General features: G+C 48.0%; 2 protein-coding genes and 1 non-coding gene across 4 annotated transcripts in view; 1 reads left to right on the top strand and 2 right to left on the bottom strand.

Moving 5' to 3' along the window:
- Fdft1 (farnesyl-diphosphate farnesyltransferase 1) overlaps positions 1-1,485 on the top strand; it is a 28,452-nt gene extending 26,967 nt beyond the window's left edge. For both annotated transcript variants that reach the window (XM_027390359.2, XM_027390358.2), the window contains one exon: positions 336-1,485. In XM_027390359.2, coding sequence (XP_027246160.1) covers positions 336-557 — 222 coding nt within the window. In that variant the 3' untranslated portion in view covers positions 558-1,485. The remainder of the gene's footprint in view (positions 1-335) is intronic.
- Positions 1,486-4,903: 3,418 nt separating this feature from the next.
- Ctsb (cathepsin B) lies at positions 4,904-26,038 on the bottom strand. Its single transcript, XM_027390360.2, has 10 exons — positions 25,908-26,038; positions 14,731-14,881; positions 14,163-14,248; positions 12,609-12,723; positions 11,767-11,885; positions 9,323-9,408; positions 8,929-9,072; positions 8,336-8,452; positions 6,256-6,384; positions 4,904-5,801 (listed from the first exon to the last, which is right to left on the bottom strand). Exons 2-10 carry the CDS (start codon positions 14,854-14,856, stop codon positions 5,704-5,706), a joined length of 1,020 nt encoding a protein of 339 aa, XP_027246161.1. The 5' UTR covers positions 14,857-14,881; positions 25,908-26,038; the 3' UTR covers positions 4,904-5,703.
- A 657-nt stretch (positions 26,039-26,695) lies between these two features.
- LOC113832726 lies at positions 26,696-26,799 on the bottom strand. The gene has a single exon (XR_003480175.1). It is a non-coding gene; the product is annotated as a U6 spliceosomal RNA (small nuclear RNA).
- Positions 26,800-27,386: the final 587 nt, after the last annotated feature.

Here is a 27,386-nt window from a genome sequence, read left to right as displayed (position 1 = left end):
AGTCTTTCCCATCCAACACATGCCTTTGGTCATGCTAACTGCATCTTGTCAACACGCACCGGCCACCTACTCCATGCCTGCCACCTAAGGAATCGGTATCTGAAGTGGTACAGTGGCTGCTCTCTGGCCACTAATGGCTCTGTGGTAAGATAGGTGCACTGCACTGTGCTTTGTCATCTGCAGGACACGCCTAGGTGGTGCTTCAGCTTTCTCCTTGGTGACATGGGCATAGAGCACCTACCTACCTGTTGAGTATTGTTAGAGCAAACCATGGGAATGTCTGTAAGTGGTGGACTTGAGACAGCGCTCAGTAGCTTTTCCTTTTTCTCTAACAGATTCATCACCGGATCCCCAGCTCAGACCCATCTTCTAGCAAAACCAAGGAGGTCATCTCCGCCATCAGGACACAGAGCCTTCCCAACTGTCAACTCATCTCCCGAAGCCACTACTCCCCCATTTACCTGTCGTTTGTCATGCTCTTGGCTGCCCTGAGCTGGCAGTACCTGAGCACCCTGTCCCAGGTCACAGAAGACTATGTGCAGACAGGAGAACACTGATTTTATTTGGCTGGAAGCCAACGTTCACATGAAATGGTTTTACCTTTTCTTCCAGGTGGATTTTGACTTCCCTTTCGTTTTCCCTACTTTAATCTCTCAGAGAACTGTGTGTGGGACCTTTAGAAACTGCAGAGGAAAAGACACCTTGCCCCCAGCAGCCTGGTGCTTGTTGGGCCGTGGTCCCTCTGCCTTTTGTAGCCATTGGCAGCATGCTCACTGCTGCACTTTAGATGGTCACAAGCTCCTAGTGCACCTGGCTAGAGTGACAATTGAACTTATTTAATTGAAACAGCCTTTGAATACCTGTCATGACTTTTCCTTCCGTCTGGTTCCTGTTTTTCTCATCAGTTTGACAGTGGAAGGCATTAATTGTCCTCATTCTAGGTCATGTTGCTAAGCTCCCCAAGAGTACAGGTGTGTCTTTCTCAGAGGGACCTTGAGCATTCATCAATGCCTCCACTAACAGCTTTTGCTCTTGAGATTTTGATAATAGCATGTAAGGGCTGGAATATAACTCAGGTGGGAGAACATTTGCCCAGTCTGCACAAGGCCTGTTTTACTCAGGGCTTCTGTTGCTTCAGGAGACACCATGATCACAGCAACTCTTACAAAGGAAAACATTTCATTGAGGAGGCAGCTCACAGTTTCAGAGGTTCAGTCCATTGTCATGTCGAGGAGCATTGTGGTGTGCAAACACACATGGTGCAGGCTACAACTTGATTAGAAGGCAACAGGAAGTGGACTGTCTGTCAAACTGAGTAAAGTAGAGCAAAAGAGACCCCCCACAGTGACACACTTCTGTCAACAAGGCCATACTGTACTTGCCCTTCCAGACACCTTGATAGTCATTTGTTTTCATTTTTCCTCCCACATTTTTATGCTGTAATGTCAAGATGAACAATGACAGGCAGAAAGATCAATTCTCCTATATTGGCAGTTTGGTTTTTAATTCTGCATGGCTACATTGTCATGAGGGCCCCTGGCTACCTGTGTATCTGAAAAAAATAGCATTTCAGGCATGACAGTGGAGAGGCTCTTGGTAACATGCTGACCTGTTTCCCGCTATAACACCATACCCAAGGCCAACTGCTTTACCAAGAAGAGAGGTTTATTTCTTTTACAGCCTAGGAGGATGAAGAGCCAAGATGAGGTGGCCCCATCTTTAGCCTCTGGAGGGCCTCATGGGTAATGACATCACATTGGTGGAAGGTTATGCAGGAGAGCACATGTGACAGGAAGCAGGAGAGAGTCAAAGCTCAGACATGCTGGCAGTCTTAAAGTAGCTGAGGTTGGCCTGGGAGTCTGTGTAGCCTTGAACTTAATGGTGATCCCCCTTCCTCAGCCTTCTGAGTGCAAGGGTTATAGACATGAGCCATCCCATTCTCGTCCTCAGAGCTTGGTCTTAGCAGCACTAACTGGAAGACAAGCATTGACCCCCTTTGAGGATAGTGCCTCCCAAACCTAATCACCTTTCACTGGGCCTCAGCCGCTCACTGTCACTGTGGACCAAGCTTCCGGCATATGACGTTTGGGGGACACCGAGACGTGTGTGTGTGTGTGTGTGTGTGTGTGTGTGTGTGTGTGTAGTGCAGTCTGCTCTCCAGTTCAGTCTACTGGGTATGCCGACTTCACTGAGGGACCACAGTCAGCATGGCAGTTGATGCAGCATCGTAGGCAAGCACAGATAACTGTGACTACTGAGACCCACTTGGGGCATGGAGACTTCATTTCAATTGGTTGTGTCTCAACCTTGGATAAATATCACCCAGTTGAAACCAGTCAAAGTCATGTGTTGCATGGTTAACTTCTGTTCTCATGGAAGCAAAAGGTCTTAATGCTCATCCTTTCTGGAGGCTACAATTCTCACAGTAATCCCAGCATTTGGGAGGTAGAGGCAGAAGGATCAGGAGTTCAAGGTCATTGTCTGTTATGGAGGTCAGCCTGGACTACACAAGATCCTATCTCTAACAAACAAAACCCAAAGACTGTTTTCCCTTGTCAGGATGCCAAGCTCCACTTTAATTCCAGACAGTTTTGTTTATATCCGGATCTTTAGCATGGAATATTTCTATAAAGCCATTTATAATTGGCTACATCTGACACACCTATCTTTTTTCTCCCCTTGTTTATTATTTTGTTGCTAGGCACTGAACCAAGGGTCTTGCTTGGACCATATGCTGGACAAGCCCTCTGTACTAGTAAGAGACAGCCCCAGCCTGCCTTTGACTCTCCATGCCATGTACAGCATCTAGTGTAGCCACTTGGTTCCTTCCACATTGGAGTGTGCTGCCTTCCTCAGGCCCATCAGTATCCAGCCAACATAGCAGCTAGAAGGGCCTGCTCTGCACCTTTCAGGAGCCTTTGGTTATATGCAAGTCATGCCTGGGGCAGCCCCTTGGAGGATCATCCCCCACAGTCATTTTTCAGTATTTGTGGTAGGGAGGAGTAAGAGCTCTAAGGCTCTCACTAAAGTTCAATGTGTAGTGCTCTGAAACCAGACTTCTGACCAAGTAGGTCTGGCATGGTGCGTAGTGAGTTCGTGAGAGGCATGAATGCTCTTGGTCATAGGACCAGTTTGAAGACCACTGCCCAAATGTTAATGTACCTAAGAATGACCTAGTCAGGCAGCAAGTGACTACTCGAAGGCCTGCTGTTGATGGACACTGGCTCAGTTGGAGGGCGACATGCAGAGCCAGGACTCTTACAGCATAGTGCTGTTCAACACGTAGAGAGGGAGGGATGCAGAAAATCTGAACCAACAGGGCAGACTGAAAAGAAAATACTGCTCTAGCTACTTTTTTTGTTTTTTGAGACAGGGTCTCATTGTAGCTCAGGCTGGCCTCAAACTCCCAGAGATGTTTGCCTCTGCTTCCGGGTGCCTATTTGTCAGCTTGAACTCAAGGAACAATGCTACTGGTGGGCACAGGAGACGACCCACAGGATTATTTGGTTATGGAAGCCATATGGAGCTATCCCCAAGCATATGATAACAAGGCAGGTTTCTCTCAGGGGCCCCTTCAGTAAGAGGATGCCCCAGGTCCTCTTAATTTCGCCGGTCCCCACTGGCTCTATGGGGTTAGGCGCAGAGGTACAGGTGGGCATGCGGTGGGGCAGGAAAGGCAGTATACCCACAACCCCAGAGAAGCTGAACCCTCTTCCAGAAACAGATGGGCTGAGCTCCTGGAGTACAATCAGAGTGAGGGAGGAGCGATAGTATGAACAAAGGAGTCAAGACCATGATGGGGAAACCCACAGAATCAGCTGACCCGAGCTAGTGAGAGATCACTGACTCAGGTCCGACAAATGGGGAACCTGCATAAGATTCAACTAGACTCCCTTAATAGAGGTGACAATGATGTGACTGGGACAATATATGAGGCCATTGGTAGCAGGTCCAAGATCTAACACTAATGCACAAGCTTAGTGGAGCCCATTCTATATGGAGAGATACATTGCCCAGCCTAGGCACGGGTGTAGGGGGTGGGGCCGGGGGAGGTGCCTTGGTCCTGCCTCAACAAGGTGATAGGACAGACTTAGTAGACTTCCTAGGGGAGGCCTTAGCCTCTCTGTGGGGTAGATGGGAGTCGTGGAGTGGGGAAAGCGGGAGGAGAGGAGGCAGGGGGAACTGGGATTGGAATGTAAAAAATAAAAGATTATCAAGAAAAAAAGCAGCTGGTGGCAAGGGGAGGGTTGTGAAAAACAAAACAAAAGACAGTGTACAAGGGAAACTATCTGATGTTGCTTAAGGACAAGAACTGTCTTACAGTACTGAAGCCCCAGTACCAAAGCCAGGTTGCCTTAACCTTTGAATTACATCTCCAGCACTCGCCAGGCTTTAAGAGCTTGATAGAGTTCTGGTTCCCAACTTATGGGAAGGCAAGCTTCCTCAGCTTCTAGAAAGAACCAGCCCTCTCATTGAGCAGGCAGGAAAATAACAGGTCAACAGGACAACAAAGTAAATACTGACTAGTGTGAGTCCTCTAGTGAGTTCTCCTGTTCCTACAAACTATACTTTGCTATCTATCATTTTTATAAATGAATCTCTTGACTGGCCATGTAATTCAGTGACAAAAAAAAAACCTTAAAACATGGTGCCCAAGCTTTGGCTCCACCCCGGGAAGATGTGGCCCTCTAGGAAGATAACCGCCTACTCCTATGTGAAACACACATGCATGCCAGGATTGGTTAACGTGCAGCTCCCTTATTCCTGAGGAGGAAGAATCACTCCAAGGCTTGCAGAGTCCTGGGAAGGGTTTCAGAGGGTAACAGGAAACTACAAATGGCTTGAAAATGCAGCACAGAACTGTTCAACCTGCCTCCAGGAGGCCATGAGAGCAGACATCAAGCAGAGGGAGAATTGGTTTATTGGCACAGTCATTCCTTGTTAAATTGACAGGGTGAAGCGGTGACTCTACAACATAAAAGACGTTTTTTTTTGCCAGACTAGCTTCACGGTGGTGTCTGAGGTCAGTAGGTCACCCAGCAAACTAGGACCACTTAGCTTGTTTTAAGCCATACAATTAGGAGAGAATCTGTAAAACCTGTACAGTTCTTCAACTAATCAGATCTGTTCATTTCACATACTCAGTTGAGGTGCACAAAAAAATAAAATTCCTATTGAAAAAGCAACGGCTGAGGACAAGACCAGGGAGGGCTTGCCACATTATCAAGAGTGATGCACGCAGAACTGGCTTTCTCCAGAGAACTGCATTGGGCCATCAATGTCTGCCACAGACCTAGATAGGGACTGGCTTTAAGGTGCAGCTGACAGGTGATGTTTGTCCTCATCATGAAGTTGGTGTTCCATTCTTTCTTGGGTCTATCATGCTCTGGAGATGTTGGGATGGGGGTGGCAGGCAGAGCCACAGCAGCAGCAGCAGGCACTACAAACAGCACTAGTCTAGGGGGAGGCTAGGATGCAGGCTGTGATCACTGCCATGGAATAGACTGGGAGGGAGTCAGGTAAAAAGAGCACTTGGAAGACAGCTCTGATGGCAGGTAGCTCTTGTCCAGTTGCTCAAGCCTTGCTGAAAGCTTCGTGCATCTTAGATGAATTCAAAGACTGTCCTGTTTGCCTCACTCCCAGCCTCGGTAGCTAAATGCAGGGATAAACTCCCTAAGGACTGGCCAACCAGGTCACAGAACATTAGAACCTTCCCCAGTACAGGTCAGTGCGAGGGATTCCAGCTACAATTTCTGATTCAATTCCACAGTGGTCTTCTCCTCTAAGGATTTTAAAGAGGCCTGGGGAGAAAACGAAAAAATAGTAAGGTGCTTTCAAAGTATGCTCTGGGTTTGGTCTAACCCTTGTTTTAGATGGTGCCCCACTCTGTAACTCAAGCTGGCCACAAACTCCATCCTTCAGCCTCAGCATCCTGAGTGCTACAGCTACGGAGGTGTAGGGACTACAGCCACCACGTCCAGCAGCCTTGGGCCTTGACCCTTGTTGCTATACTCGGATTCATCCAGACCTAGGGGTGAGTCATGTGGCCCCCAGTATTATCTGAGACACATCCATGCTGCTGGTGCAATGCAAACTGTATACACAACCACGAGGAGCTCTGAGGCTCAGATGGTTCTAGATCAAAGTATATATTTAGGCAGTCAGGGCCATGCCTCAGGCCACAGCAGAGCAAGGGGCCAAGATGCTCTGGCTCATGGATCCTTATATAGTCTGAGAAAGGGGACTGCTACTCACCATTATCACCCCAGTCAACATTCCAAGAGTTGGCTACCAGCCAGTAGGGGACGCTGTTCTCTACTCCCCAGCCCAGGATGCGGATGGCGTGACCACCCATTATGTCACCAGCCTCATGCTTGTATACTCCTGAGGAAGAAAAAGACAGTTCTGACTGGACACAGGTTACTGCCTGCCCAGAGTCCCCCAAGACAGCTAGCTACTCAGAAGAGCAGGCTGACAGGAACCAACTACTCTCCTACACAGAAAACTCTGGAAGACTGGAGAGGGGCTCAGGATGAGCACTTGTTAGCATGGCAAGGCCATGAAATACCAGGGAATGACACTATTTGAAAAGATTAGAAGGATAAGAGATGTGACCTTGTATGTCAATGGGGGAGGGTGTTGATGTTTCAAAAGCCAGGCCTAGTCTGTCTGTCTGTCTCTCTCTCTCCCTCTGTGTGTGTGTGTGTGTGTGTGTGTGTGTGTGTGTGTGTGTGTGTGTGTGTGTGTGTGTGTTTTGAGAAAGGGTCTTATTAAATAGCCCTAGCTGGCTTGAAAGTCACTGTGTAGAAAAAGCTAATCTCAAACTCAGATGTCTATCTACCTGCCTCTGCCTTCTGAGTGCTGGAATTTATGGTGTATACCATCATGCCTGGCACCGTAAAAATATTTTTGGAAGCCCAACACACTTAAGTATGCAAATTAAATATTAAAATGGGATCCTACAAAAATATTGTTTGGCTGGCTTTAAAATAAAGGTTCTGATAAACTCTTAAGTTATGAAGCAAACTTAAAGCCCAAGGGCAAATTATCTGTTTTACACCCTGAGATACAATGTCAGGGTTCATATGCCAAGCTTTATAAGGCTTGCAGAGTTTTCAAGCTGCTGCTCTGGGGTCCACTGGAGAGGTAACGGAGAGATGGATGGCTGCCACTGTTGGCTGACAGCAGGTGTCCGGAACTGGCCAGCCAGGCCTTCCACTGAAGGTGAGTCACTTTTCAAACTGAAATGCATCTTTAAGTGGTATGGGTGCAAGTGCTGTGATGGATGTTCTTGGTGGTCAACTTGACTATGTCTGGAATTAATATAAACCCAAATGGCTGGACACTCCTGTGAGAGAGATTTCTTCTAATGTGGATCTCTGAAGTGGGAAGACAGACCTTTTAATTCAGATATTTTCAGGTGGGAAGATCTACCTTTAATCTGGGTCACACCATCTGCTGGCAGCCTATATAAAAGACATGGAAGGAGGAAGCTCTCTTTGCCTGCTTGCTGTCACTATCAAGTCCGTTCCTTCATGCATTAGAGCCTACTTCTTTGGGATTCTGGTGTATACTCCAGCCTTGTGGACTGAACAACTACTGGATTCTTGAACTTTTCATTGATAGGTAGCCATTGTTGGACTTTCTGGACCACAGCCTGTAAGTCATTCTAATAAATCACCTTTAGATGTATGTATGGATGGATATATTCATTCATTCATTCATTCATTCATTCATTCATTCATTCTGTAAGCTCTGTTCCTCTGGAGCAGTATTCTCAACCTTCCTAATGTTTCTATTTCATAACTGTAATGTTGCTACTGTTATAAATCATAATGTAAATATGTGATATGCAGGATGTATTTTCATTGTTATAAATTGACCCAAAGGGGTCATGACCCACAGGTTGAGAGCCACTGTTCTAGAGAACCCCGACTATACAAGATACTATGAGCTGCTACTCATAAGTCACATTTGTGATCCCAGCTATGTGGAAGGCTGAGGTGATCTAGGCCTTTGTAAAGATAAAGAAAGAAGAATGACCACAGTCAAATGTAGATGAGTGAAGGAAGAAGCATCAGCAGAGTATGGGGCTGAGGTGGGTTGGCAGAGATGAAAGGGGACCCCTAGAGAGGCTCTGTGGAGACCATACTCAGAGGGAGCCAGTGACACAGCAGGTGGGAAGCTGTGACCATCTGCTCAGAGGAGAGAGTGGGGACGGAGGTTGAGTCCCAGTGCTCTGCCTTCCTCCCAGTGAGACCTGCTGGCTCATGTGGACAATGGACCCTTCACCTCTGACCTTCCAACCCTGGCTGCCGCTGGAGTTAGGAGGTACCTGATTTGTAAGTCAAGAAGTCTGAAAACACAGTGAAGGCACCCTCCACTGGGCCATTTTTGTAGATTTCCGCCATGATCTCTTTCTCATTGTTAGACACGCTGTAGGAAGTGTACCCTGCAGAGGGAACAAAGCCGAGCAGAGTGAGGTGGTGCCTCCAGCCCCTCTAGCCCTCCAGAAGAGACCAAGGAAGGCTTCCCTAGGTAAGCGAGCAGAACTACAGCCCTAGAAGAAGAGGCCAAGTGGACCCTAAGGTTTAAAACCAGATTCTAACCCCTTGCAAAACAATGGTTTGCCTGGTCCCCTGGAGCTCAAATATGCAGAGGCAGAACAGAGTGTGGAATGTGCATCTCTGCCCAGTGAGATGGGTGTGAATTACTCAGCTTCCCTTCTTCCTGCTGCTCCTGGGGTTTCTCTGTGTAGCCCTGCTGTCCTGGAACTTTCTCTGTAGACCAGACTCTCCTTAGACTCAGAAATCCACCTGCCTCTGCCTCTTGAGTCCTGGGATTAAAAGTGTGAGCCACCACCACCCAGCTCTGGACTCAACACCCAATGGCACTGGCCTCTTTCTCCCTCAGCAAGCCCCAGCTTACCGTAGTGCTTATCTTCTTTGTAGGATGGGGAATAGCCAGCCTCACAGCTCTTGGTACACTTAGGAGTGTCTCCTTCTCCAGTGCACTGGGGCCGGGAGCCATTGACATGGTGCTCACAGGGAGGTATGGTGTATGGTAAGCAGCCTGACAGGTGGAGGGGACAAAATGACATCAGACCGTATCCCCCAATGCAAGGCTCCCCAGGCCAGTCAGAGCTGGGATGCAGCCAGATCATGTCCACATCCGGTGGCTGCTCCTGTATTGAAGGTGGTCTGGCCAACTATCAATCAGCTGACACTCTACTGTTGACCTTCCCTTTACAATAGAAAAGGAAGCCACAAATACTTGCCCATGAAACCCACCTGAGAGACAGGGGTTGCAGGCATACACTCACCTACATGGGAATTGTAGAGTCCACCAGAAACCAGGCCTTTTTTTATCCAGAAGTTCCATGCTCCAGAGGGATAGCCACCGTTACAGCTGGAAAAGAGCTTCTTTCAATGTTGAGCTAGCTCCAGGTGTTCCCATATAGCACTACAGATTCACCACTGGGAATACACCTTCCTCATAAGAACCCTCCCACAGTCCTATAGCCTAATTCATCTTTACTGTCACCCCACCAGGGACCCAACCCAGCTCCATCTCTGTCTACAAGTGTCCTCCAGGCCACAAGGACTCTCTTTTTCATGTCCATATCAAACTGACCTTCAAAACTCCCCTCTATGGAACAGTGGTTCTCAACTGCACAGTATGTTAAAATTTCCTGAGTATAATAGCCCCCTCCCTGATCTGTAGTTTCATTTCTTTCTTTCTCTTTTTATGAGACAGGGTCTCTCAATGTAGTCCTGGCTGTCCTAGCACTTGTTATGTAGACCAGGCTGAAATCCTCCTGCCTCTGTCATCCGAGTGCTGGGACTAAAGGCATGCACCACCATGCCTGGGTTGTTTGATTTCTGAGGTTTTATCTCAGGTCCAAACATGTTAAGGGGAAAATTCCAAAATTAATTCCTCAATTTTAAATTGCACACTGTTCTTAGTAGCATGATAAAAATCTCACACTTCCTGGTCCATTCAGCAGAGAACTGTATACGCTACTATCTCTAGTCAATTGAGAGCCATCTTGGTTATCAAATCCATATAGCTCTGTGCTGTAGAATATTAGTTGAAGATATGTAACATTCGTTTATGCTGTGGAATATTTGTTTAATGATGCAAAGATGTGTTTCATTCCTTTCTGTTGCATTTATGTAACTCTGTGAAGCTGTGTTACTTTGCCTCCCTAAAACATCTGATTGGTCTAATAAAGAGCTGAATAGCAAATAGTTAGGCAGGAGAGAAAGGATAGGTGGGGTTGCCAGGCAGAGAGAATAAATAGGAGGAATGAGAAAAAAGAGAAGGAGAAGAAGACACCAGGGGCCAGCCACCCTGCCACATAGCCAGCCATGGACTAAGAAGGAAAGAGAAGAAAGGTAAAAAGTCCAGAGGCAAAAGGTAGATGGGATAATTCAAGATAGCAAAGCTGACTACAAACAAGCCAAGCTAAGGCCAGGCATTCAAAAGTAAGAATAAGTCGCCGGGCGTTGGTGGCACACGCCTTTAGTCCCAGCACTCGGGAGGCAGAGGCAGGCGGATCTCTGTGAGTTCGAGACCAGCCTGGTCTACAAGAGCTAGTTCCAGGACAGCCTCCAAAGCCACAGAGAAACCCTGTCTCGAAAAAAAACAAACAAACAAAAAAAAAAAAAAAAAAAAAAGAATAAGTCTCCGTGTATTTATTTGGGAGCTAGGTGGCAAGCCCCTAAAGAGTGAAGAGTAAAAAGCCAACTGCAGAGTAAAAAGCCAACTGCAATTGTGATGCTGCAGTGTGGGTTCAAGTAATCCTTGATGGCCAAGTCTAAGAGCTGTGACGCAGGCAGCTCAGACATGCCAAATGGAAGCTGTAAATGCCTTCATGTGAAAAGGCACAAGTTCTGAAGAGGAAAAGAAAATCATAAACTCAGGTTGCTAAGATCTACGGTAGGAGTGACTCTTCTATGCCTTAAATTATGAAGAAAGGGGGGATTCGTGTTGGTTTCACTGCCACCGGTTGGACTCTAAAGACTTATGGTCACAGTGAATATATGTTCAGCTAAGATGGAAACAGGGCTGTAAAGGGACAGGCAAAATACAGGGTTATGCTCTGGGTTTAAGGCATATACTGGTGCGGTGGGCTCTACTTAGGAGAACCTCTTGCAAAACGGGGTATGGTGTCTTTTCAGCTCCAATGCACTAGGCAGAATATGGAAGTGTGAGGCTCTGCCTGGGGAGAAGTGGGAATCACTTGCCTCCTTCTTCCTGCTGTTCCTACACTATTGGTGTGAGGCCCACACACATTTCTTCTGGAACTCTCAGGAATGTCTAACTGCACCACTGTTATAGACTAAGGGCCAGGCGACCCTGGTAAGCACCTGAGTTACGGACTGAGTTTAGTGTGACCCCACCCTCACCCCCCAAGCTGGGATCTGTCATCCTTATAAAGCGGACCAGTATATTTCCCTGAGTTGGGGGTGTGAGTAGAGGAAGTGATGGGGTACAGTGGGGCATAAGCCAGACAGGGAACAGGAAGCAAGCAAAACTTTTAGAGACCATGTTCTGCCAAGACTCTATCCCCATGAATCTGAGGCCAGCCTGGCCAGCCCGAGAAGCTCCACAGCAGCAGCTACAACAGAGTCTGCCTGCAGACTCCTATGTCTCCCTCTGTCCCAGCCACAGAAACAGCTCTCTTCTCCCCAGGGAGCCCTGAGTTATTCAGTACAAAGGAGGAAGGGCTAGGGTCTCCAGGAAAAGATGCCCAACACTTACCCATCCCCACACTGGCTACCACAGCAGGTAAGCAGGTCCTCAGCAGACACCTCCACATTGACATGGCCATTGGTGTGGATGCAGAGTCGGTCAGACATGGCTCCCACAGCCCCAAATGCCTGGAAAAATAGCAAGTCCCACGTGGTGAGGAACCCACCGTACCTGAAGCAGGGAGGCCATTGGACCTTCTGAGTGGTTAGACCCATTCAATGTCAGGTGAGGCTTCTGGACTCATACTTAACATTAAATGTAAAGAGACCAATCCAAGCCTCTGCCTGGGGACTTGGCTCACAAGGAGCAAATTCCAAGGCAGAGAGCAGAAGAGAGCCACCACGGGCACAGGAGGGCCACAGGGAGTCAGTATGACTGAATTGGTTCATTTGGAAGAGACGAAAGGACTGTGTGGATGGGCAGTAGAGACAGCCACCCAATACTAGGGACATTTTAAATGCCACTGGACTATACACTAGTTAAGAGAGATGAATTTTCTGTCATTTGTATTTTGCTACAATTCAAAAACCACAGAATGGCTCAGTGACACACAGGGAGCACTCATGAAGCTGTGTTGCGTCAGGGCTGCCGTGTTTACTGGGGGAACATGACTCCACAGCTAGTACATGGACCCGGATCTCAGGCCCCTCTGTATGTCTATCATCAGTGTCCACCATCCACTCATCCTTGCAGTAATTCCCAACTACAAGGATCAGAAACTGTAGTGATGGAAAGAAACTGACTTCAAACATTTCCTCACCTACCTTGTCCCATCTGGTCCCTCCCTAGACACTCCAATCACATCCCAGCCAGACTTCTTCAGGAAGCCCTCCCCACCAGCAGGGTCTTACCCAACAAGAGCCGCAGGACCCCTGGTCTCTAATCTGTTTGATAGTTGGGCAGTTGGACCACTGTTCCCGGGCATCAAAGTTTTCAGGTAGCTCCATGTCCTCAGCGAACGCAACCCTGGGTAAAAGAAGGACTCTGTTACAAGTACAACTCACTCCCCACTCCTAAAAGGCTCGGTAAAGAGTGGCTGGCCTTGGATGGGTTGTACTCGCCAGAGAGGTGGCAAGGCATAGGCAGGAGGTGTCCTTTACCAGTTTACACTGTTCTGTGAGACTCAGCACTGTGTACACTCCCTCCTACGCTTATTTAATAGGTATTTTTCCTTTTAGATAGGATCTGACTATGTAGCCCAGGCTAGTCTGGAACTCTTCATCCTCCTACCTTGACCAAATCCTTAGTGAATGTTGGAATTACAAGCATAACCCATCAAATCTCATTCAAACTGCTTCAACAACAATAATCCATCAGGTTTGTTTTTAGGTTGGGGTAGTGGATATGCAGGGAAAAGCATCTGTGCATCAGTCTTTTCTTTTAGATTTATTTATTTAGTGTATGAGTGGTTTGCCTGCATATATGTCTGTGCATTCCATGTGTGTCTGGTACCCCCAGAGATAAGAAGGCATCAGATCAGCTAAAACTGGAGTTATGGACATGTTTGAGCCACCATATGGGTGTGGGGACTGAACCCAGGTCCTCTGCAAGAGCAACAAGTGCTCTTAACCGCTGAGCCATCTCTCCAGCCCTGGGATTCCTTTCTTTATTTTCCTTGAAGAGACATTTAGCAATGCACTAGGGTAGATGTGCCTACTCTAGGTGTTACAGCTGCCTACAGAAAACACTCCAATTCTCTCACTAGGTCTGCAGAGGTGCCCTACAGCTGTGCAGCTGTCAAGCATGTGTAAGTCCTCAGTTTGATGCCCAGGACTGGTGTCAAGACTGGATGTAGAGGTACATGTCTGGCAGGAAGATCATGAGTTCAAGGCCACAGCAAGACCCCTCGGGGCACGGTGTACCATCTGAGGTTCACACTTGTTTGGCTGTCATAAAAAAAGAGACCCTGTATGTATCCTGCCCTGTTTCTAAACCAATAGGTCTAATCTTTTACCTCCTTTCTGATGTGGAATTTTAAAAATATTAAACTGTGCCTTGCCTACAACCTGGCTTGAGTTAGACAACATCATCCCCATCGTATACCAACATCTGATCCTTGGATGGACATTCCTAATCCTTGCTAAGAACATTTCTGCATGAGTATGTCCACTGCAGTTTTACAGAAAAATAAAACATTGATGGAAGCTCCTATGGACTTTCCCTGAATTACGCAGAGTTGTGTGTAGCCAGAACTCAACTTCCAAGCCTGGGACCTCACCTGAAGATGAGACACCCTGGAGACAAAGCAGTAAGTCCAACATTTGAGGCCGTCTCTGCAGCCCAGAAGAGCGTACCTAGGGAATCCAGAGATGGCTTTCTCTACCTCTAACAACACCCTAACACTAGCACTACTGCTCACAAGCCAATATGCAGGGGCAGTGTCTACTCTGAGGTGTGTCACTCACCTTTCAGGCAGCTTGGGTCCACCCATGATGGTACCACACAGCCTCTTCAGATAGCTTATGTCAACATTGTGGAAGTTGCGTCCAGCCTGAAAGAGTCACACCAGGATAGTCACTCACTGACCAAAGGGTTTCCCAGGCTGAGGATGGGTAGGCCAAGGGTCCTGCCCAATTCTGGGAGCTAGGAAAACAGGCAGAGTGATTCAGGCTCAGAGCATAGCTCTCAGACTATTGTGACTTCTCTAATCTGCTGCCCGTTGTTAGCAGGAGACCTGGCCAGACCTGGAGGAAATGATGGCAAGAAGTACTAAGGCACCACCTGGCTCTCCATGGTAGTTTTCCTAGGGCCTACCTGGTTTTGGAGCTCACTTATCCTCCCACACACCTCCATGTAAAAGTGTACTCCCATGCATACAATGTGGAGATCAGGGAGGAAACTGGTGTGGTCCATAAGCTTCAACATCCAGAAAAGAATGCCCTATGACCAGTTAGTCACCCCAGAAGCAGTGTGCACAAGGTGACCCAAAGCAGGGACCCACAAAGACTGACAGGAAATAGCATCACTACCCACCTGCCATGTCGTATTCCGTTTGTTGATATAGTTAATCAGGTCATCCGACAGTGGGTGGAAGGAAGGCTTGTTGTGGGCACTTGCCAGTGCCAGCAGGCAAGAGAGCGGAATCAAGGACCACCACATTCTGGAAGCTGGATCCTGCACCCACCTAAAAAGAACACAGGTGGCATCAAAACAATTTCCACACAAGGACACAGCTCAGGCCTCCTGTGCCTTTATAGCCCCAATGTGAAGCCTGGCTTGATGGGACCCTGTAACACAACACATGGTAGTATGTGTGCCTTCCTCCTGGTTCTTTTAAAACTGTATGTACCCAATGAACTGTTCTAGGACAGTTAGCCTGAGACTGGGTGTGGTGTAAACCTGCACTGGGGAAGTCAGGGGTGTGAGAGCTCAGCCTGGGCCGTGTAGCTACACTCTTCCCTCAAAAACAAAAGCAAACGAACAAACAAACAAACAAACAAACCAGTCAATCTGTGTGAGTATGTCCTAAGGAGAGCCAATGGGTATGGAAACTAAATGTTCATAAGCATCACTTAAAAACACTTCAAATTATTTTATTTGTATATATGTGCGACCGACCATATGCAGGTCTGAGGACAACTTCTGGGAACTAGTTCTTTCCATCCACTTCAGGCCTGACTCATCTTCCCAGTTCTGTGAGCTCCACTCCTGGTACATTTCAAGCCAACAGAAGCTGTGTGTGTTAGCTGCTGAGAACAAAGGAACCACATGGAATATGCCAGAGCACTAGGCCCCCAGGGGCCCCTCCAACCACGGGCTTTGCTTCCGGATCATGGGAAGGAAAATGATTGCATCAATACCTTGGCCTTTGAACCTTGAGAACTGGCTCCAGTCAGGAGGCTGGTCATTTCCAGCTCAACCCATGAGTCACCCTCTTGAGCAAGCAGCTAATAAAGATCAGGTCTTTCCTTGGGTGCTGACAACTGGGGCTGGGCCCAGTGGGAACAACAGTAGGTGTGGGTAGGGCTGGAACCCTGTCTTGACTGTAGGACTTAGAGAAGCAAGTGCACTACATCAGAGTCAAACACAGACATATGCACTTAGAGAACTTTTTGGTGGAGTGGGAAGTTAAGACACGATCTCATTTAGCCCAGGCTGCCTCAAACTCCTCCGTCTCTGCTTCCTGAGTGCTGGATCATAGGCATAAAAGCAGACTGAAGAACTAAAAACCCTCATTGGAGTTCAAGCAACACAGAGTTGTGTCCTGGATGAGTTAGAATGACGGTAAGTCTGGTGTGTGTGTGCTGGGCACGATGGAGGGGGTTTGAGCAATTCAACCATAAGAACAATCTGTATGGACTATTCTGGAAAAGCTCCCATGGAGGCCTTCTGGAACATCATGATGTATTATAAAATGCCTGGTGATACTGGCTCAGAAAAGTTCCATTAAAAAAAAAAAAGTCAGATCACTCAAAACTCATCTTGGGTATGGGAAAAGAGTGTGTGGGGGCCAGGGAAAGAGGAAGTGACACACTCCTGCAGATGTGCTTGCACAGCTGGGTGACCATCTTGGGAAAACAAGGAGGGCCAACTCTGCACACCTGGCTCCCCCACGCAGAAGTGCTACACAGAAAGGAGACCTCAAAACCATGCAAGTCTGAGCAGGTTGTGAGGCATGCTTGTAACCCTAGGGCTCAGGAGGCAGAAACATGAGGAGCAAGGGTTCAAGGCTAGCCTGGGCTACACTATGATACACAAAACAAAACAAGTGAGAAGCCCCAAACAAAACTAACTCCCTGGAAAGCCTAAAACTGGCATAAAAACAAAACCTGTTAGGTGTCACATTAAAAGTCTTATGCTGGTGGAATGGCTCTGCAAGTAAGAGGTGCTTGCTGCCAAGCCGTGACCTGAGTTTGATCCCTGCTTGATGAAGGAGAGAACAGACTCTTACAAGTTTTCCTCTGAACTCCACACATGCACACACACAATAAACAAACAAGTCTTCATAATAAAAACAACAACCAAGACATGTGGAAAAAAACAGTGCTCCTATCAAAGGCTTTGTGTCCTCAATAAAACAAGACTTGACTGTCAGAGGACTTCAGGCTGACATGCACCTGGGTAAACATGGGCTTAGCTACATAGGGGCTCCCTATCACAGGCATTTCTGCACCAGTTCTATGGTGTGCTCCAAGGCAAGGGCCCTGGACAGAAGTCAAATCTGTAGGCTGCCTGGTCTTAAGTTGTTGGTCATCCAGATAGTGAGCTATATAAACCCCCTCTCTTTACAGTGCCCAACTCTGAGTATCTCATTATAATAGTGAAAAGTGGACTGCCACACATAAATATGTACAACTTATCCACCACTTACTGCCCCCATTTCCAGTGACTCATGGGAAGTCTGTCTCATATGACCATGTGTCAGCCGTCACATGGTCTTCAAATCACCCTCTGACTTGTACTTGGCATCTCAACTTCTTTGTAAGTTTCTGTGTGCATTCGTGTTTAAGTGTATACAAGTACAATGTATGTCCATGCCTCTGGAGACCAGGACAACCACAGGTGCTGTTGCTCAGGTGTCATCAGCTTATTTCCAAACAGGGTCTCTCAATGCCTGGACCTTACCACATGGGCGGGGCTGGCTGCCTATGAGTTATCTCTACCTTCCCAGTACAGGGACTGCAAGTGTGTACCAACATGCCTGGCTTCTTTAAATGGGTTCTGGGGATTACTCAGGTCCTGGGGAGTCAAATTCAGTTCCTTGTGCAAACCCTTTACCAACTTAGTCATCTCCAAAGCCCTGCATCCAGTTTGTTCCAGACTCACTCTCATCCTTTCTTCCAAGACAGGAGCCCTTGATACAGAAACACTGGCATGTCCACTTCCTATGGTAGGACTCTGGACTAAGGAAAAGGCTGGTAAATATGTTAGGACCTCCTGCGTTGGAGGACTGACACCCTTGGGTTCTCACCATACTATATGTGGAGACTAAGGAGTGTCCTGAGATACCCTCTAGGGACTTGGCATCTGTTGAGCTGTTAAATATATGCTGAGTAGAGATGCAGGCGCATTTCCATGGTAACTTGAAATTTTAAACAAGATGGCTTTGGTTTCTGTGGTGACAGGTACTCTCATGTCCCCAAGGGGTCCCATGTCCCTTGGCCTACAGCCTCCGTCCACTGCAGCTGCAGGATACTTTCTGGGAAACTCCATTGGTTTTGCAGCCCGTCCCTGACCATCAGACCTTATTCTCCCCACCGTCAGGTTTGCCCTGTTGCTAGCCTAGGTATTGGGGCTTCAGAGGTTCAGCTGTACCCACACAATATCTAACCCCACTCATACCAAGATGAACCCCAGGAAAAAGACTTTACTCTCAAATCTCTAGATTCTCCACTCCTCACTTGGCCACCGTGGCCAAGTGTCACCCTTAGACACTGCTGTTCCTTGAGCCTCAGATTCTGGGCCTCTGAGGTGGTAATGAGCGCCATGTTTCCAGGTGATGTGAGGAGCAGGAGGTTAGGGAGATCCTGCATCAGTGCACAAGCTCCACCTGCTCCCTGACACTCTCCCGTTCAGCCTGTGCTGGCTAGTTCCAGTTTGTTCCAGACTCACTCTCTAAGCCTCCACTTGGCAGGAGTCTGAACTAAACCAAGCTTCCACCCTCAGGAAAATCCACAAGCTCTATCAAAAAGAATTCCACACTGAGGGTCCCGAGACTGTCGCCTGAAGTATATGAAGCCTTCTGCCCCCACCCAGTGCACTGATTCTCTGAGATGTCAGCCTTCCCAGATATCACACACATAGGTACTTTGGTGACACAGCCAATAGTGACAATGATAAGCTAAACTGTCCATAAACCTGTCACTGGTTCCATGTCTTTGCCTGAAATAGCCCCTGGGTTTCACTTCCCTTACTTTTTTAGCAAGCACTTCCCTTTATTTCCCAATTCTGTGACGTTTATTTTTAGTTAACAGAAAGTCTTTATTTCACAAAAGAAGGAGGCTGGAACAGATAAGTACATTCACTACTAACCAGACTCCTCTTCCAGGTGTACAGGCTGAGCGCAGTTGTGGGCAGAATTTATTTCTAGCTCAGGTCGGCTGGTCCTGGGTTCCACCCTTCTCTTTTCAAACCTTACAGCAATCAATGTCTCAATGTCCTACTGTTGCTGTGTTTCTACACGAAACTGTCACATGCACAGAATGGCTGGGGGACTGATGATCTCATCAACAGCAAAACCATTTCCCAAACTAGCTGAATGCCCTTCCTCCGACCAATGTAGCCATGGGGCTCTAGAAGAAAATGGAATAAACATCCCAGGAGAAGCTGATGCCTGAGTGAAGGAAGCATCATGCAATGACACCCTAAAAAAGCTGGGGGGGGGGGACAAGCTTGACAAAGAAAGCTTTCTTGGGTAGGCACACAGCCTCAGGCAGACTAGGGTCTACATCATATTCTAAAGGCTGAAGGAGACTGAATGTGTAGACCTGAAAGTCCCACAGGCCACCTGCCATGTCCTGGCACAGGATAAGCACACATACATCCAAAGAAGTCTGTATCCTTCCTCTCTCCCTGACAGTGGTACAGGAAGATGAGGCTGATGCTCACACCCAACTGTCACAAGCATGAGAAGTCTTCATTTGCCAATAGCCACAAACTGTGACATCCATCACAGATGTGCAGAGGGGCTCTATGCCAGGAAGGTGGGAAAACAGGATGAGGAGACCTGCTGGGACCTCAACACTGCACTTTATGAGCTTCTCTTCCATAAAAACAACTTTACCTGTCATTAAGGGCACCTGCTCCTCAAGTTTTGACCACTTCAGTCCACCCACAGAAAGACAGTGCAAGCTTCATTTCCTTTTGACTGGTTTGCCCAGTTGCTCCCCATGCTGGGCTGCTATACTGAAGCAGACATCCTAATCTCAGAGGTGTGCAGAGCTAACCTGGAGACCAGAGACTCCACCTTTTGCTAAGTTTGAATCACAACCTTGAAGTGGACTTCCAGATTTCACATCTTTGCTCCTAGTAGGAAACTGTGATTGATTCATGGCTGATCCTTAAGAACAAAAGGCAGCTTGGGGCTGCCACAGCTACCTGCTACCCAAGGCACACCAGGAAGGGGGAAACTACAGATGTAATTCGGAGGCAGAACACTTACCAGCTCAACTGAGAAAATGCCTCCATAAGACTAGACTGTGGCTGCAGTGGTGGCACATGCTTTAACCCCAGCACGTGGGAGGCAGAGGCAGGTGGATCTCAGTGAGTTTGAGACCAGCCTGGTCTACATAACGAGTACCAAGACAGCCAGAACTATTATACAGAGAAACCCTATCTCAAAAAAACACACCCGCCCCCCCCCAAAAAAAAAGAAAGAAAGAGAGAAAGAAGGAAAGAAAGATCAGGGCATTTTCTTAATTAGTGGTTGATAGGGGAGGGCCCAGCCCACTGTGTGTGGGGCTTCCCCTGGGCTGGTGGTCCTGGGTTCTTTAAGGAGCTGAGCACACCATGTAAAATAAGCCAGTAAGCAGCATCCCTCCATGACTCTACATCAGCTCCAGTATGAGCTCCTGTTCTGATTTCTTTTAATGATGACTACAATGTGGAAATGTAAGCCAAACAAACCCTTTCCTCCTCAACTTGCTTTTGGTCATGGTGCTTCATTATGCAGTGGCAGTCCTAACTGGAACAGGCCCTCAGAGGAAAGACATTTAATTGTTGGTAGAAAATAAGACATTTTGAAGGGACAGTCAAAATTCCCAGAAGCTTCTGTTCCCCAGCTCTGTTTCAGACCTGCAGAGACACTTCCCAGATGTATGGAGTGGTATATCCCCCAAGTCTGCTCCAAAAATACACACAGTACAAGGCTTTTTAAAGACCTTGAGATGAAAATGAGATTCGTGTTCTATGCTTCTCAGCTTGCTCCACAATTCAACTGCAGAATAAATTAAGTTCCAGCCTGGTCAGGCGGAGGCCCAGTCAGATATGTAAACAAGCAACAGAAATGGTCTGTCTGTGAGCTAGGCATTCTTCTCCTTTCTTGGGGCTTGTCCTCTCAAGGCTGACAGAAGTGATGGACAGAGGTACTCTTGGAAAGTGCCTCCCTGTACCAGGCTGGGGGCAGCTACCAGCAGGCAGAGCCATCAGGTACAACCTCTGGTCTCTGCCAACTGACTGTGTAGCTCTCTGCACACACAGCGACCAGCACTCACTGTCCTGGGGTAATTATCTTTATCTTAAAAAGCATCCCAGTTTGAGACCAAGAATATGCTTTAGCTGACAGAGTGCTTGCCTAGTGTCCTGGGTTCAGTCCCCAGCATCACATTAAACCAGAGGTAATGGTATATGCCCATAACACCAGCTCAAGAAGAGGCAGCATAAGGAGTTCAATGCCATCCTTGGCTACACTGTGAACCGAGGCCAACCTCGAATATGAGACTCTGTCTCACAATACTTCGTCTCCCTACCAGGTCTCCTAATTGGGGTAAAAAATTATGACCATCAATTTGTAATAAGGCCTTATATACTGATATACATTCTTATCTGATATACATTCTACTATTTGATTATCGAAACAAAGTACAGCCCCCAAACCAGAGGGGATCCATAAGTCGAGAATGAGTGGAAGACTGCTTGAATCCCGATATGGTTTCTCATCGGCACAAGCCGGCCAGCACCAGCTGCCTTAGGCAAGCCACAAGGACATGTGACTCCTATGGATGAGCACCTCCTGCCTGGACCAGAGCAGAGGGTCAGAGGGCAGCCAACTCTGCTGTGAGAGCAGATTATCTCAGTGTTCTCTAGCATTCTGTGGACGCTAACCTGGTGTTTATCAACCCCATTCTCTCCCACCCTGCCTGCTGGAAAGCCATATAATCTTGGCCAGGCTATAGAGTTACTGGCCTAGTAAAAACAGGTTAACAGTTGAGATCACAGACTACAGGTCCTTCTCAGCCCTCAGCTTTTATAAAACAACAGTCTGGAAAGAGCCCTCCAGTCTTGTAGGTTTCTTTTTCACAATGAGGGAAACAAAGGCATGAAAGGAGACCACAGGCAATCCCTGAATCCCTGGCTGTACCTGAGTAGGGATCAATCGCCTTCCAGAGATCAAATTCGAGGTCACGTTCCACCATTGTTACCTAAGCAACTCTAACCATATTATAAACTTGCAGGTGACTTCACTTTCTCATCTGTCTCATCTTTCACATACTGCCTGAATTTTAAAAATTAGAAACTAGGGCTTGGAGGAGATGGTTCTGTGGGGAAAGTACTGCTATGCAGTCATGAGGACCTGATTTTGAACCCCTAATTCCCAAATAAATGCTATGAAGACTTGGTGCCTGCATTTGTGATCCCACCATTTGGGAGTCAGAGAAAAAAAGAGTACTGGGGCAAGCTGACTAGCTACACTAGACAATCAGTGAGCTCTGTGTGTAAGTAGCCCTGCCTCATGAAGTGGAGAGCAACCTAGGAAGATGCCCAGTGTCAACCTCTGTCCCCACTACACACATACAAACATGCATACATACAAAACTATTTAGAAACTATATCTAATTGCAGCTAAGTTCAGCTACCCAGGTTTGTGGCCTAAAAAACCCAGACAATTGTAGATGCACTGTGGTATACATGTTTTAAGCTCAGCACCTGAAAGGCACAAGCAGAAGAAATAAACTTGAGTTCGAGGTCATCCTTGGCTACATTTCAAGTTTGAAGCTAGCCTGGGCTATTTAAGATCCTATCTCAAAAAACAAACAACAACAACAAAACAACAAACAACCCCCCCAACCCAAACTTTTTAAAAATGTTTTAAGACAGGGTCATTATGTAGCCCTGGCTGACCTAGAACTTGATATGTAGACCAGGTTGGCCATGAACTCACAGAGTGCTAGGATTAAAATAGTAAACAACCACAAAATGAACATTAGGACAAGTGCTTCTTGTGACCAACCACAAAACCAGAGAGAGCTTCACTAATAAAGGCTTTCCTCTGACAAGGAACTAAACTTGAATATCTACTCACAGCAATAAAGGCACAGGGACCTTCTGAAACCCATCACATTGACAGTTAGGGTCTGGTAAGATCTGGTGTTGGGATATAGGGACGGGAGCTCCTGAACTGTGAGGAGAAGGTGACACAGTCACAGAAGGGTGGGGGCATCATCGTTATCTAACAAAACAAAAGGTGTGCAGGCCTATGTCCAGAAGCTTATGCTACTTCTGCTTTCACCCAGGAGAATTTACTGTGCCAGCATGGGCAAGAGTGACAAGGGATAAGGAAAAGAAATGCATGTAGGGAATGTTAATTGTCCCCCAGGTCAACACATTCAAGACCAGGCCTACTGGCACACACCTTTAATACCAGCACTCAGGAGGCAGAGGCAGGTGGATCTCTGTGAGTTCAAGGCCAGCCTGGTTTACATAATAAGTTTCAGGGCAGCCAGGACTACACAGAAAGACTGTCTCAAACAAATAAACAAAAAAGACTTAGAGACAAAATTTCCTAGGCATGACAGAGTGCACGCTTGGAATCTCAGCACCTGGGAGGTAGGCAGGAGTATCAAGAGTTCAAACTAATCCTCACCTACCTGGTGAGTTTAAGCTAGGCTACACGAGACCTCTTGTCACACTGCCACTCCTCTCCAACAAATTAAACATTAAATCTGCAGGCATCAACATCAGCAAATCTCATCAACTGGGTGAACAAGACACATAGTATAATTAAGTTACATAAAACAACACTTACAGATCGATACATTGTATTTCAAGCACACGTAGGAAAGAATAAGGAAAGAACAGTTAGTTGCTAAAGTCCTTGTGAAAGACAAAGCAAGTCTAGGAGCCAAACTGATCACAGTGAAACATGTCCTGTCAGAGTGGAGCCACACACCTCTATCCCAAACCTGAGCCTGGTCAGGTCTGCAGAAAGGAGAGTTCAGACTTGAAGCTAAAAATGAAGGGATTTCTGGGAATGGTGGCCTACACCTTTAATCCCAGCACTGGTGAGGCACAGGCAGGTTTATCTGTGAGTTTGTGCATTCCTTCATGCTTGAGCCATCCTGGTCTACATACCCAGTTCCAAGCTCGCCAGGACTACACAGTGAGTGATGAGACCTATTTAAAAAAAAAAAAAAAAAAAAAAAAAAAAAGTACTAACCCAGGAGTGATAGCTCATGTCTGTAACCCTAGCATGTGGGAGGGCGGAGGCAGGACTGCCCATTTCAAGCGACCTGTTTTGAAAGCTCAGAGGGATGGAGGAGGGAAGAGACTGGCTAAAGCTGGCTGGGTACAGTATAGTCTAGGGGCAGAGTGTATGATTAGCACGCACAAGGCCCAGGGTTGGATTTCAGCACCACAGATAAACCAGACAGTTCCAGCATACAACCAAGCCAAACTTCCACCATGCTCAAAGTAGGGTGGAATATAAACTACAGCAATGAAAAGGACTCCACCCTTTCTTAGGCAGCTCCTAGAGAGCACTGAGATGATGGACTGGGGATATAAACTACTAGCCAAGCAAAGACAACACAGACTTTTGTACACCTCACCTTTGCTAGCCCACCATCTCTCATCAATCATATCATTCACATGCAAGTCTCTGGTTTCCTTTCTGACTTTCAAAAGTTCCATTGCATATAGTTCAACCTCACACATACCTAATATTTTCCTTACAACAGACCATCAAAAAGTCAGTCGGCCAACCTGAGGCTCTGACATCTAAAGGTTTCCACCCATACCACAGAGAGTCTCAACCTGGACTGCTGAATCAGCACTTCACCGGGCAGTTCCAGCCTGGAGCCAAGAGCTCCTACCTCCTCTGCCTGACTAATCTGAAATAGTGTTAACTTGAGCTGGAAGCCTCTGAAGCCACCTGGGCTGGTGAAGCACAAACACTAGCCCACCTTCCACCCCTAGCCCCTAGCAGTTGATCCCTACAGGCCTGGCTCACGTGCTTTTAAAGGAGCAGAGGTCATTTTCCTCCATGCTGCCTTTTTCCCAGCATGTCCTTTTTTGGGAGAAAAAGTTGGGAGGGCAAACAGTCTCACTCTATAGTCAGACTGCCCTGGAATTTATTATGTAGCCCAGGCTAGTTTCCAATGCACAGGGATCCTCCTGCTTCAGCCTTCCAAGTGCTGGCTCTGGTGTGTCTCTGGGAACTCTGGAGTTTTAGGTCACCATGGCCAGAACCTATGAGAAGCAATTCTCCCCCCGAACGGCTTCGAGGGAGGATGAGAGCACCTTCAGCAACGTTCTCCACATGCTACCCTTCTGAATCTGGCCTGATAACCCTAACCCTCGGCACTCGGACACCAAGTGTTAAGCTTCCTTTTGAACCGCACAATCTATTTCCCTTGCAAACGGGTGAGGGAATCTGGTCAGACGGAAGTAACGTGAGGGTGGGCTTAGTCCTTTACTCCAGACCCCTAGAGGACCAAGACCAAATCACCCGTCTCCTGGTCCGCAAGTCCTGCCGGTGCAGACCGACCCCACATCGCTTCCGGGCCAGCAAGACCCTCACTGAAGGAGCTTGTCCTGCATGTTCCTCCCCCCCTCCACATTCCCATCGTCTTGGCCACCCCCATGCAGAGAAAGGGAGTGCAGCCCCGAGCACCCCTATCCTCTACTGCACTCGCTTCTCTTCCTGTTTCTCGGTTTAACTCTTCGTGCAGGTTCCATCCCAGCCACCCACTGTTTTCTGTTTCTGTTTTCAATAGGACCGGTCTTTTAGGGTGCCAGGGACTGCGTGGGCTTATGTGTGGTAAGTTGCCGGGGCAGATTCTTTAGACTAAGACACAAACCTTCACTAGATGCAGGTCGATACTCGCTCTGAGCACCACTAAGACCCGGAGCTTGCAAGCTGGAAGGAGAGCCAGGGCCGAACCCTTCCCTGCAGGCTCCTCCCTCAGAGCTCCCCGAAGTCCCCAGCTCCGCCTTTGGAGTGCGCCAAGGCCACCGGAGGGACGCCGACCCGCGCGAGGTCCCCAGGCCCGGCCCTAAGTGCGTGCAGGCCGCCGGGGCTGTTCGCCTGCAGCGGCCGGACTCAGGAATCCTCTCCCCGCGGACCGCGACCATTCTCGGCGCGTAGCATCCAGGGCCGAGGAATAACCGCGCCTGCGCCTTGGGCGAGCGAGGGGCCTTTCGCCACTGCCCGTTCCCCGTCCCCAGCCAAGGTGACTTCCGTCGCGGAACCAAAGCGCCCCGGGCACACTTACCGAGCGCAGCGCTACAGCCTGGGCCTGCAGCCGCCGAGCCGAACCGAGCCGCTCCTGGCCTCTGGAGCGCACCACTAAGTACCCTTGCAGCTCCGCCCGCTACTGGGCTGATTCGCCACGTGACCCATCGGCCGCGCCCCCACCCCGCGACGTCGCCGGCCCCACCCCTTCGTCCTGGGACTCCCTAAACTGCTTATCCTAGGTCCATATCGCGCAGCTGGATTCCGGAAGAAGCCGATAGTCTGTGTTATCTCTTCACCGGACCGGAGATGCTCTCCAGGGAACCCGCGAGAACCTTGCACCGGGAAGAAGTGACATCGCCTACTGCATTCATCGGAAAGGCCATGCGGAATCCGGGACCTGGAAATGGCTGGCGTCCCAATGGAGCACTCCTGGCCTCATGAAGCTCGCAGCACCCTGGTTTAGTGCTTAGCCTTAGGAATACTCAGACCAAGGAAGGTAATTAAAACTAGAACTGGACTGGGGCTGTAGCCCAGGGTAGAGCTCTTTCCTACCAAGCCCAAGGTCCTGGTAAAAAAAACAAAACAAAACAAAAACAAACCTTGAACTCTTGTCCAAGGCATGTTATGAAATTCCAAACTCCTGCCAGGCCATCAGTCCCATGTAGGAACCTTCCCCATTGGTAGGCTAGCCAACAAAAAATAGTCCTATTTGTTCTGACAAGGAATAGCATCGCCCCACCCCAGGGTCTCCTTCAGCCACCCTCAGATCTCTCCAATCCTTATGTCTACCAAGTAATAGGAATGCCCCATGACATCATTCTTTTTTAAAATATGGAATGCTTCATGAATTTGCATGTCATCCTTGTGCAGGGGCCATTCAAATCTCTGTACCATTCCAATTTTAGTATATGTGCTGCCGAATCGAGCACAACATCATGGTATTTTATACCCAGGCTGTGACTATAAGAAAGCCACGCGTCAAGGCTCTGCTGGTAGTCTCCAAGTTAAAGACAGGAGTGGAAGTATGGTTACTGAACTCCAGGTGAGTGGGATGGCCGAGGAACTCAGGAAACTTGTGGGAAAGGTAGGAAAGAAAGCTGTCCCAACTGCTGATAACAGGTGAAAGCTGGCTAGGCAGTTTAGTTTTGGTAAAAAGCCCAAATAAAAAAGTCTTTCTTGGCTAAAAGCCAAAAATGTCCTGGGGCATGTCCAGATCCTTATCCTTGCCAGAGGCTAGGGATGCTTGAAATGTCCAAGCCAAAAGTGTCTCTGGTTTTACTGTGGCCAGAGGCTGGAGACGCCAAGAAGAGGCTCTCCACCTTTTTTTTTTCCCCCAAAGGCATACCTCTTTCCTGGAAACCATATTGAGGGCAAAATTCAATGACCTCAACACCTGGAATGAAAACTGGGCTGACCAGCCCATCTTCTGCCCTTCCTCCGTCCACTAAAGCCCCATTAACCCCCAGGCAGTGAAGCTCAATGCAATCCCACTAGGACCCTTCTGCTGCCCAGGAGT

This window comes from Cricetulus griseus (genome assembly GCF_003668045.3).
Source record: "Cricetulus griseus strain 17A/GY chromosome 1 unlocalized genomic scaffold, alternate assembly CriGri-PICRH-1.0 chr1_1, whole genome shotgun sequence".
NCBI lineage: Eukaryota > Metazoa > Chordata > Mammalia > Rodentia > Cricetidae > Cricetulus > Cricetulus griseus.
Note: the sequence above shows the minus strand (reverse complement) of the source record. Positions and strands in the feature narration are given on the sequence as shown.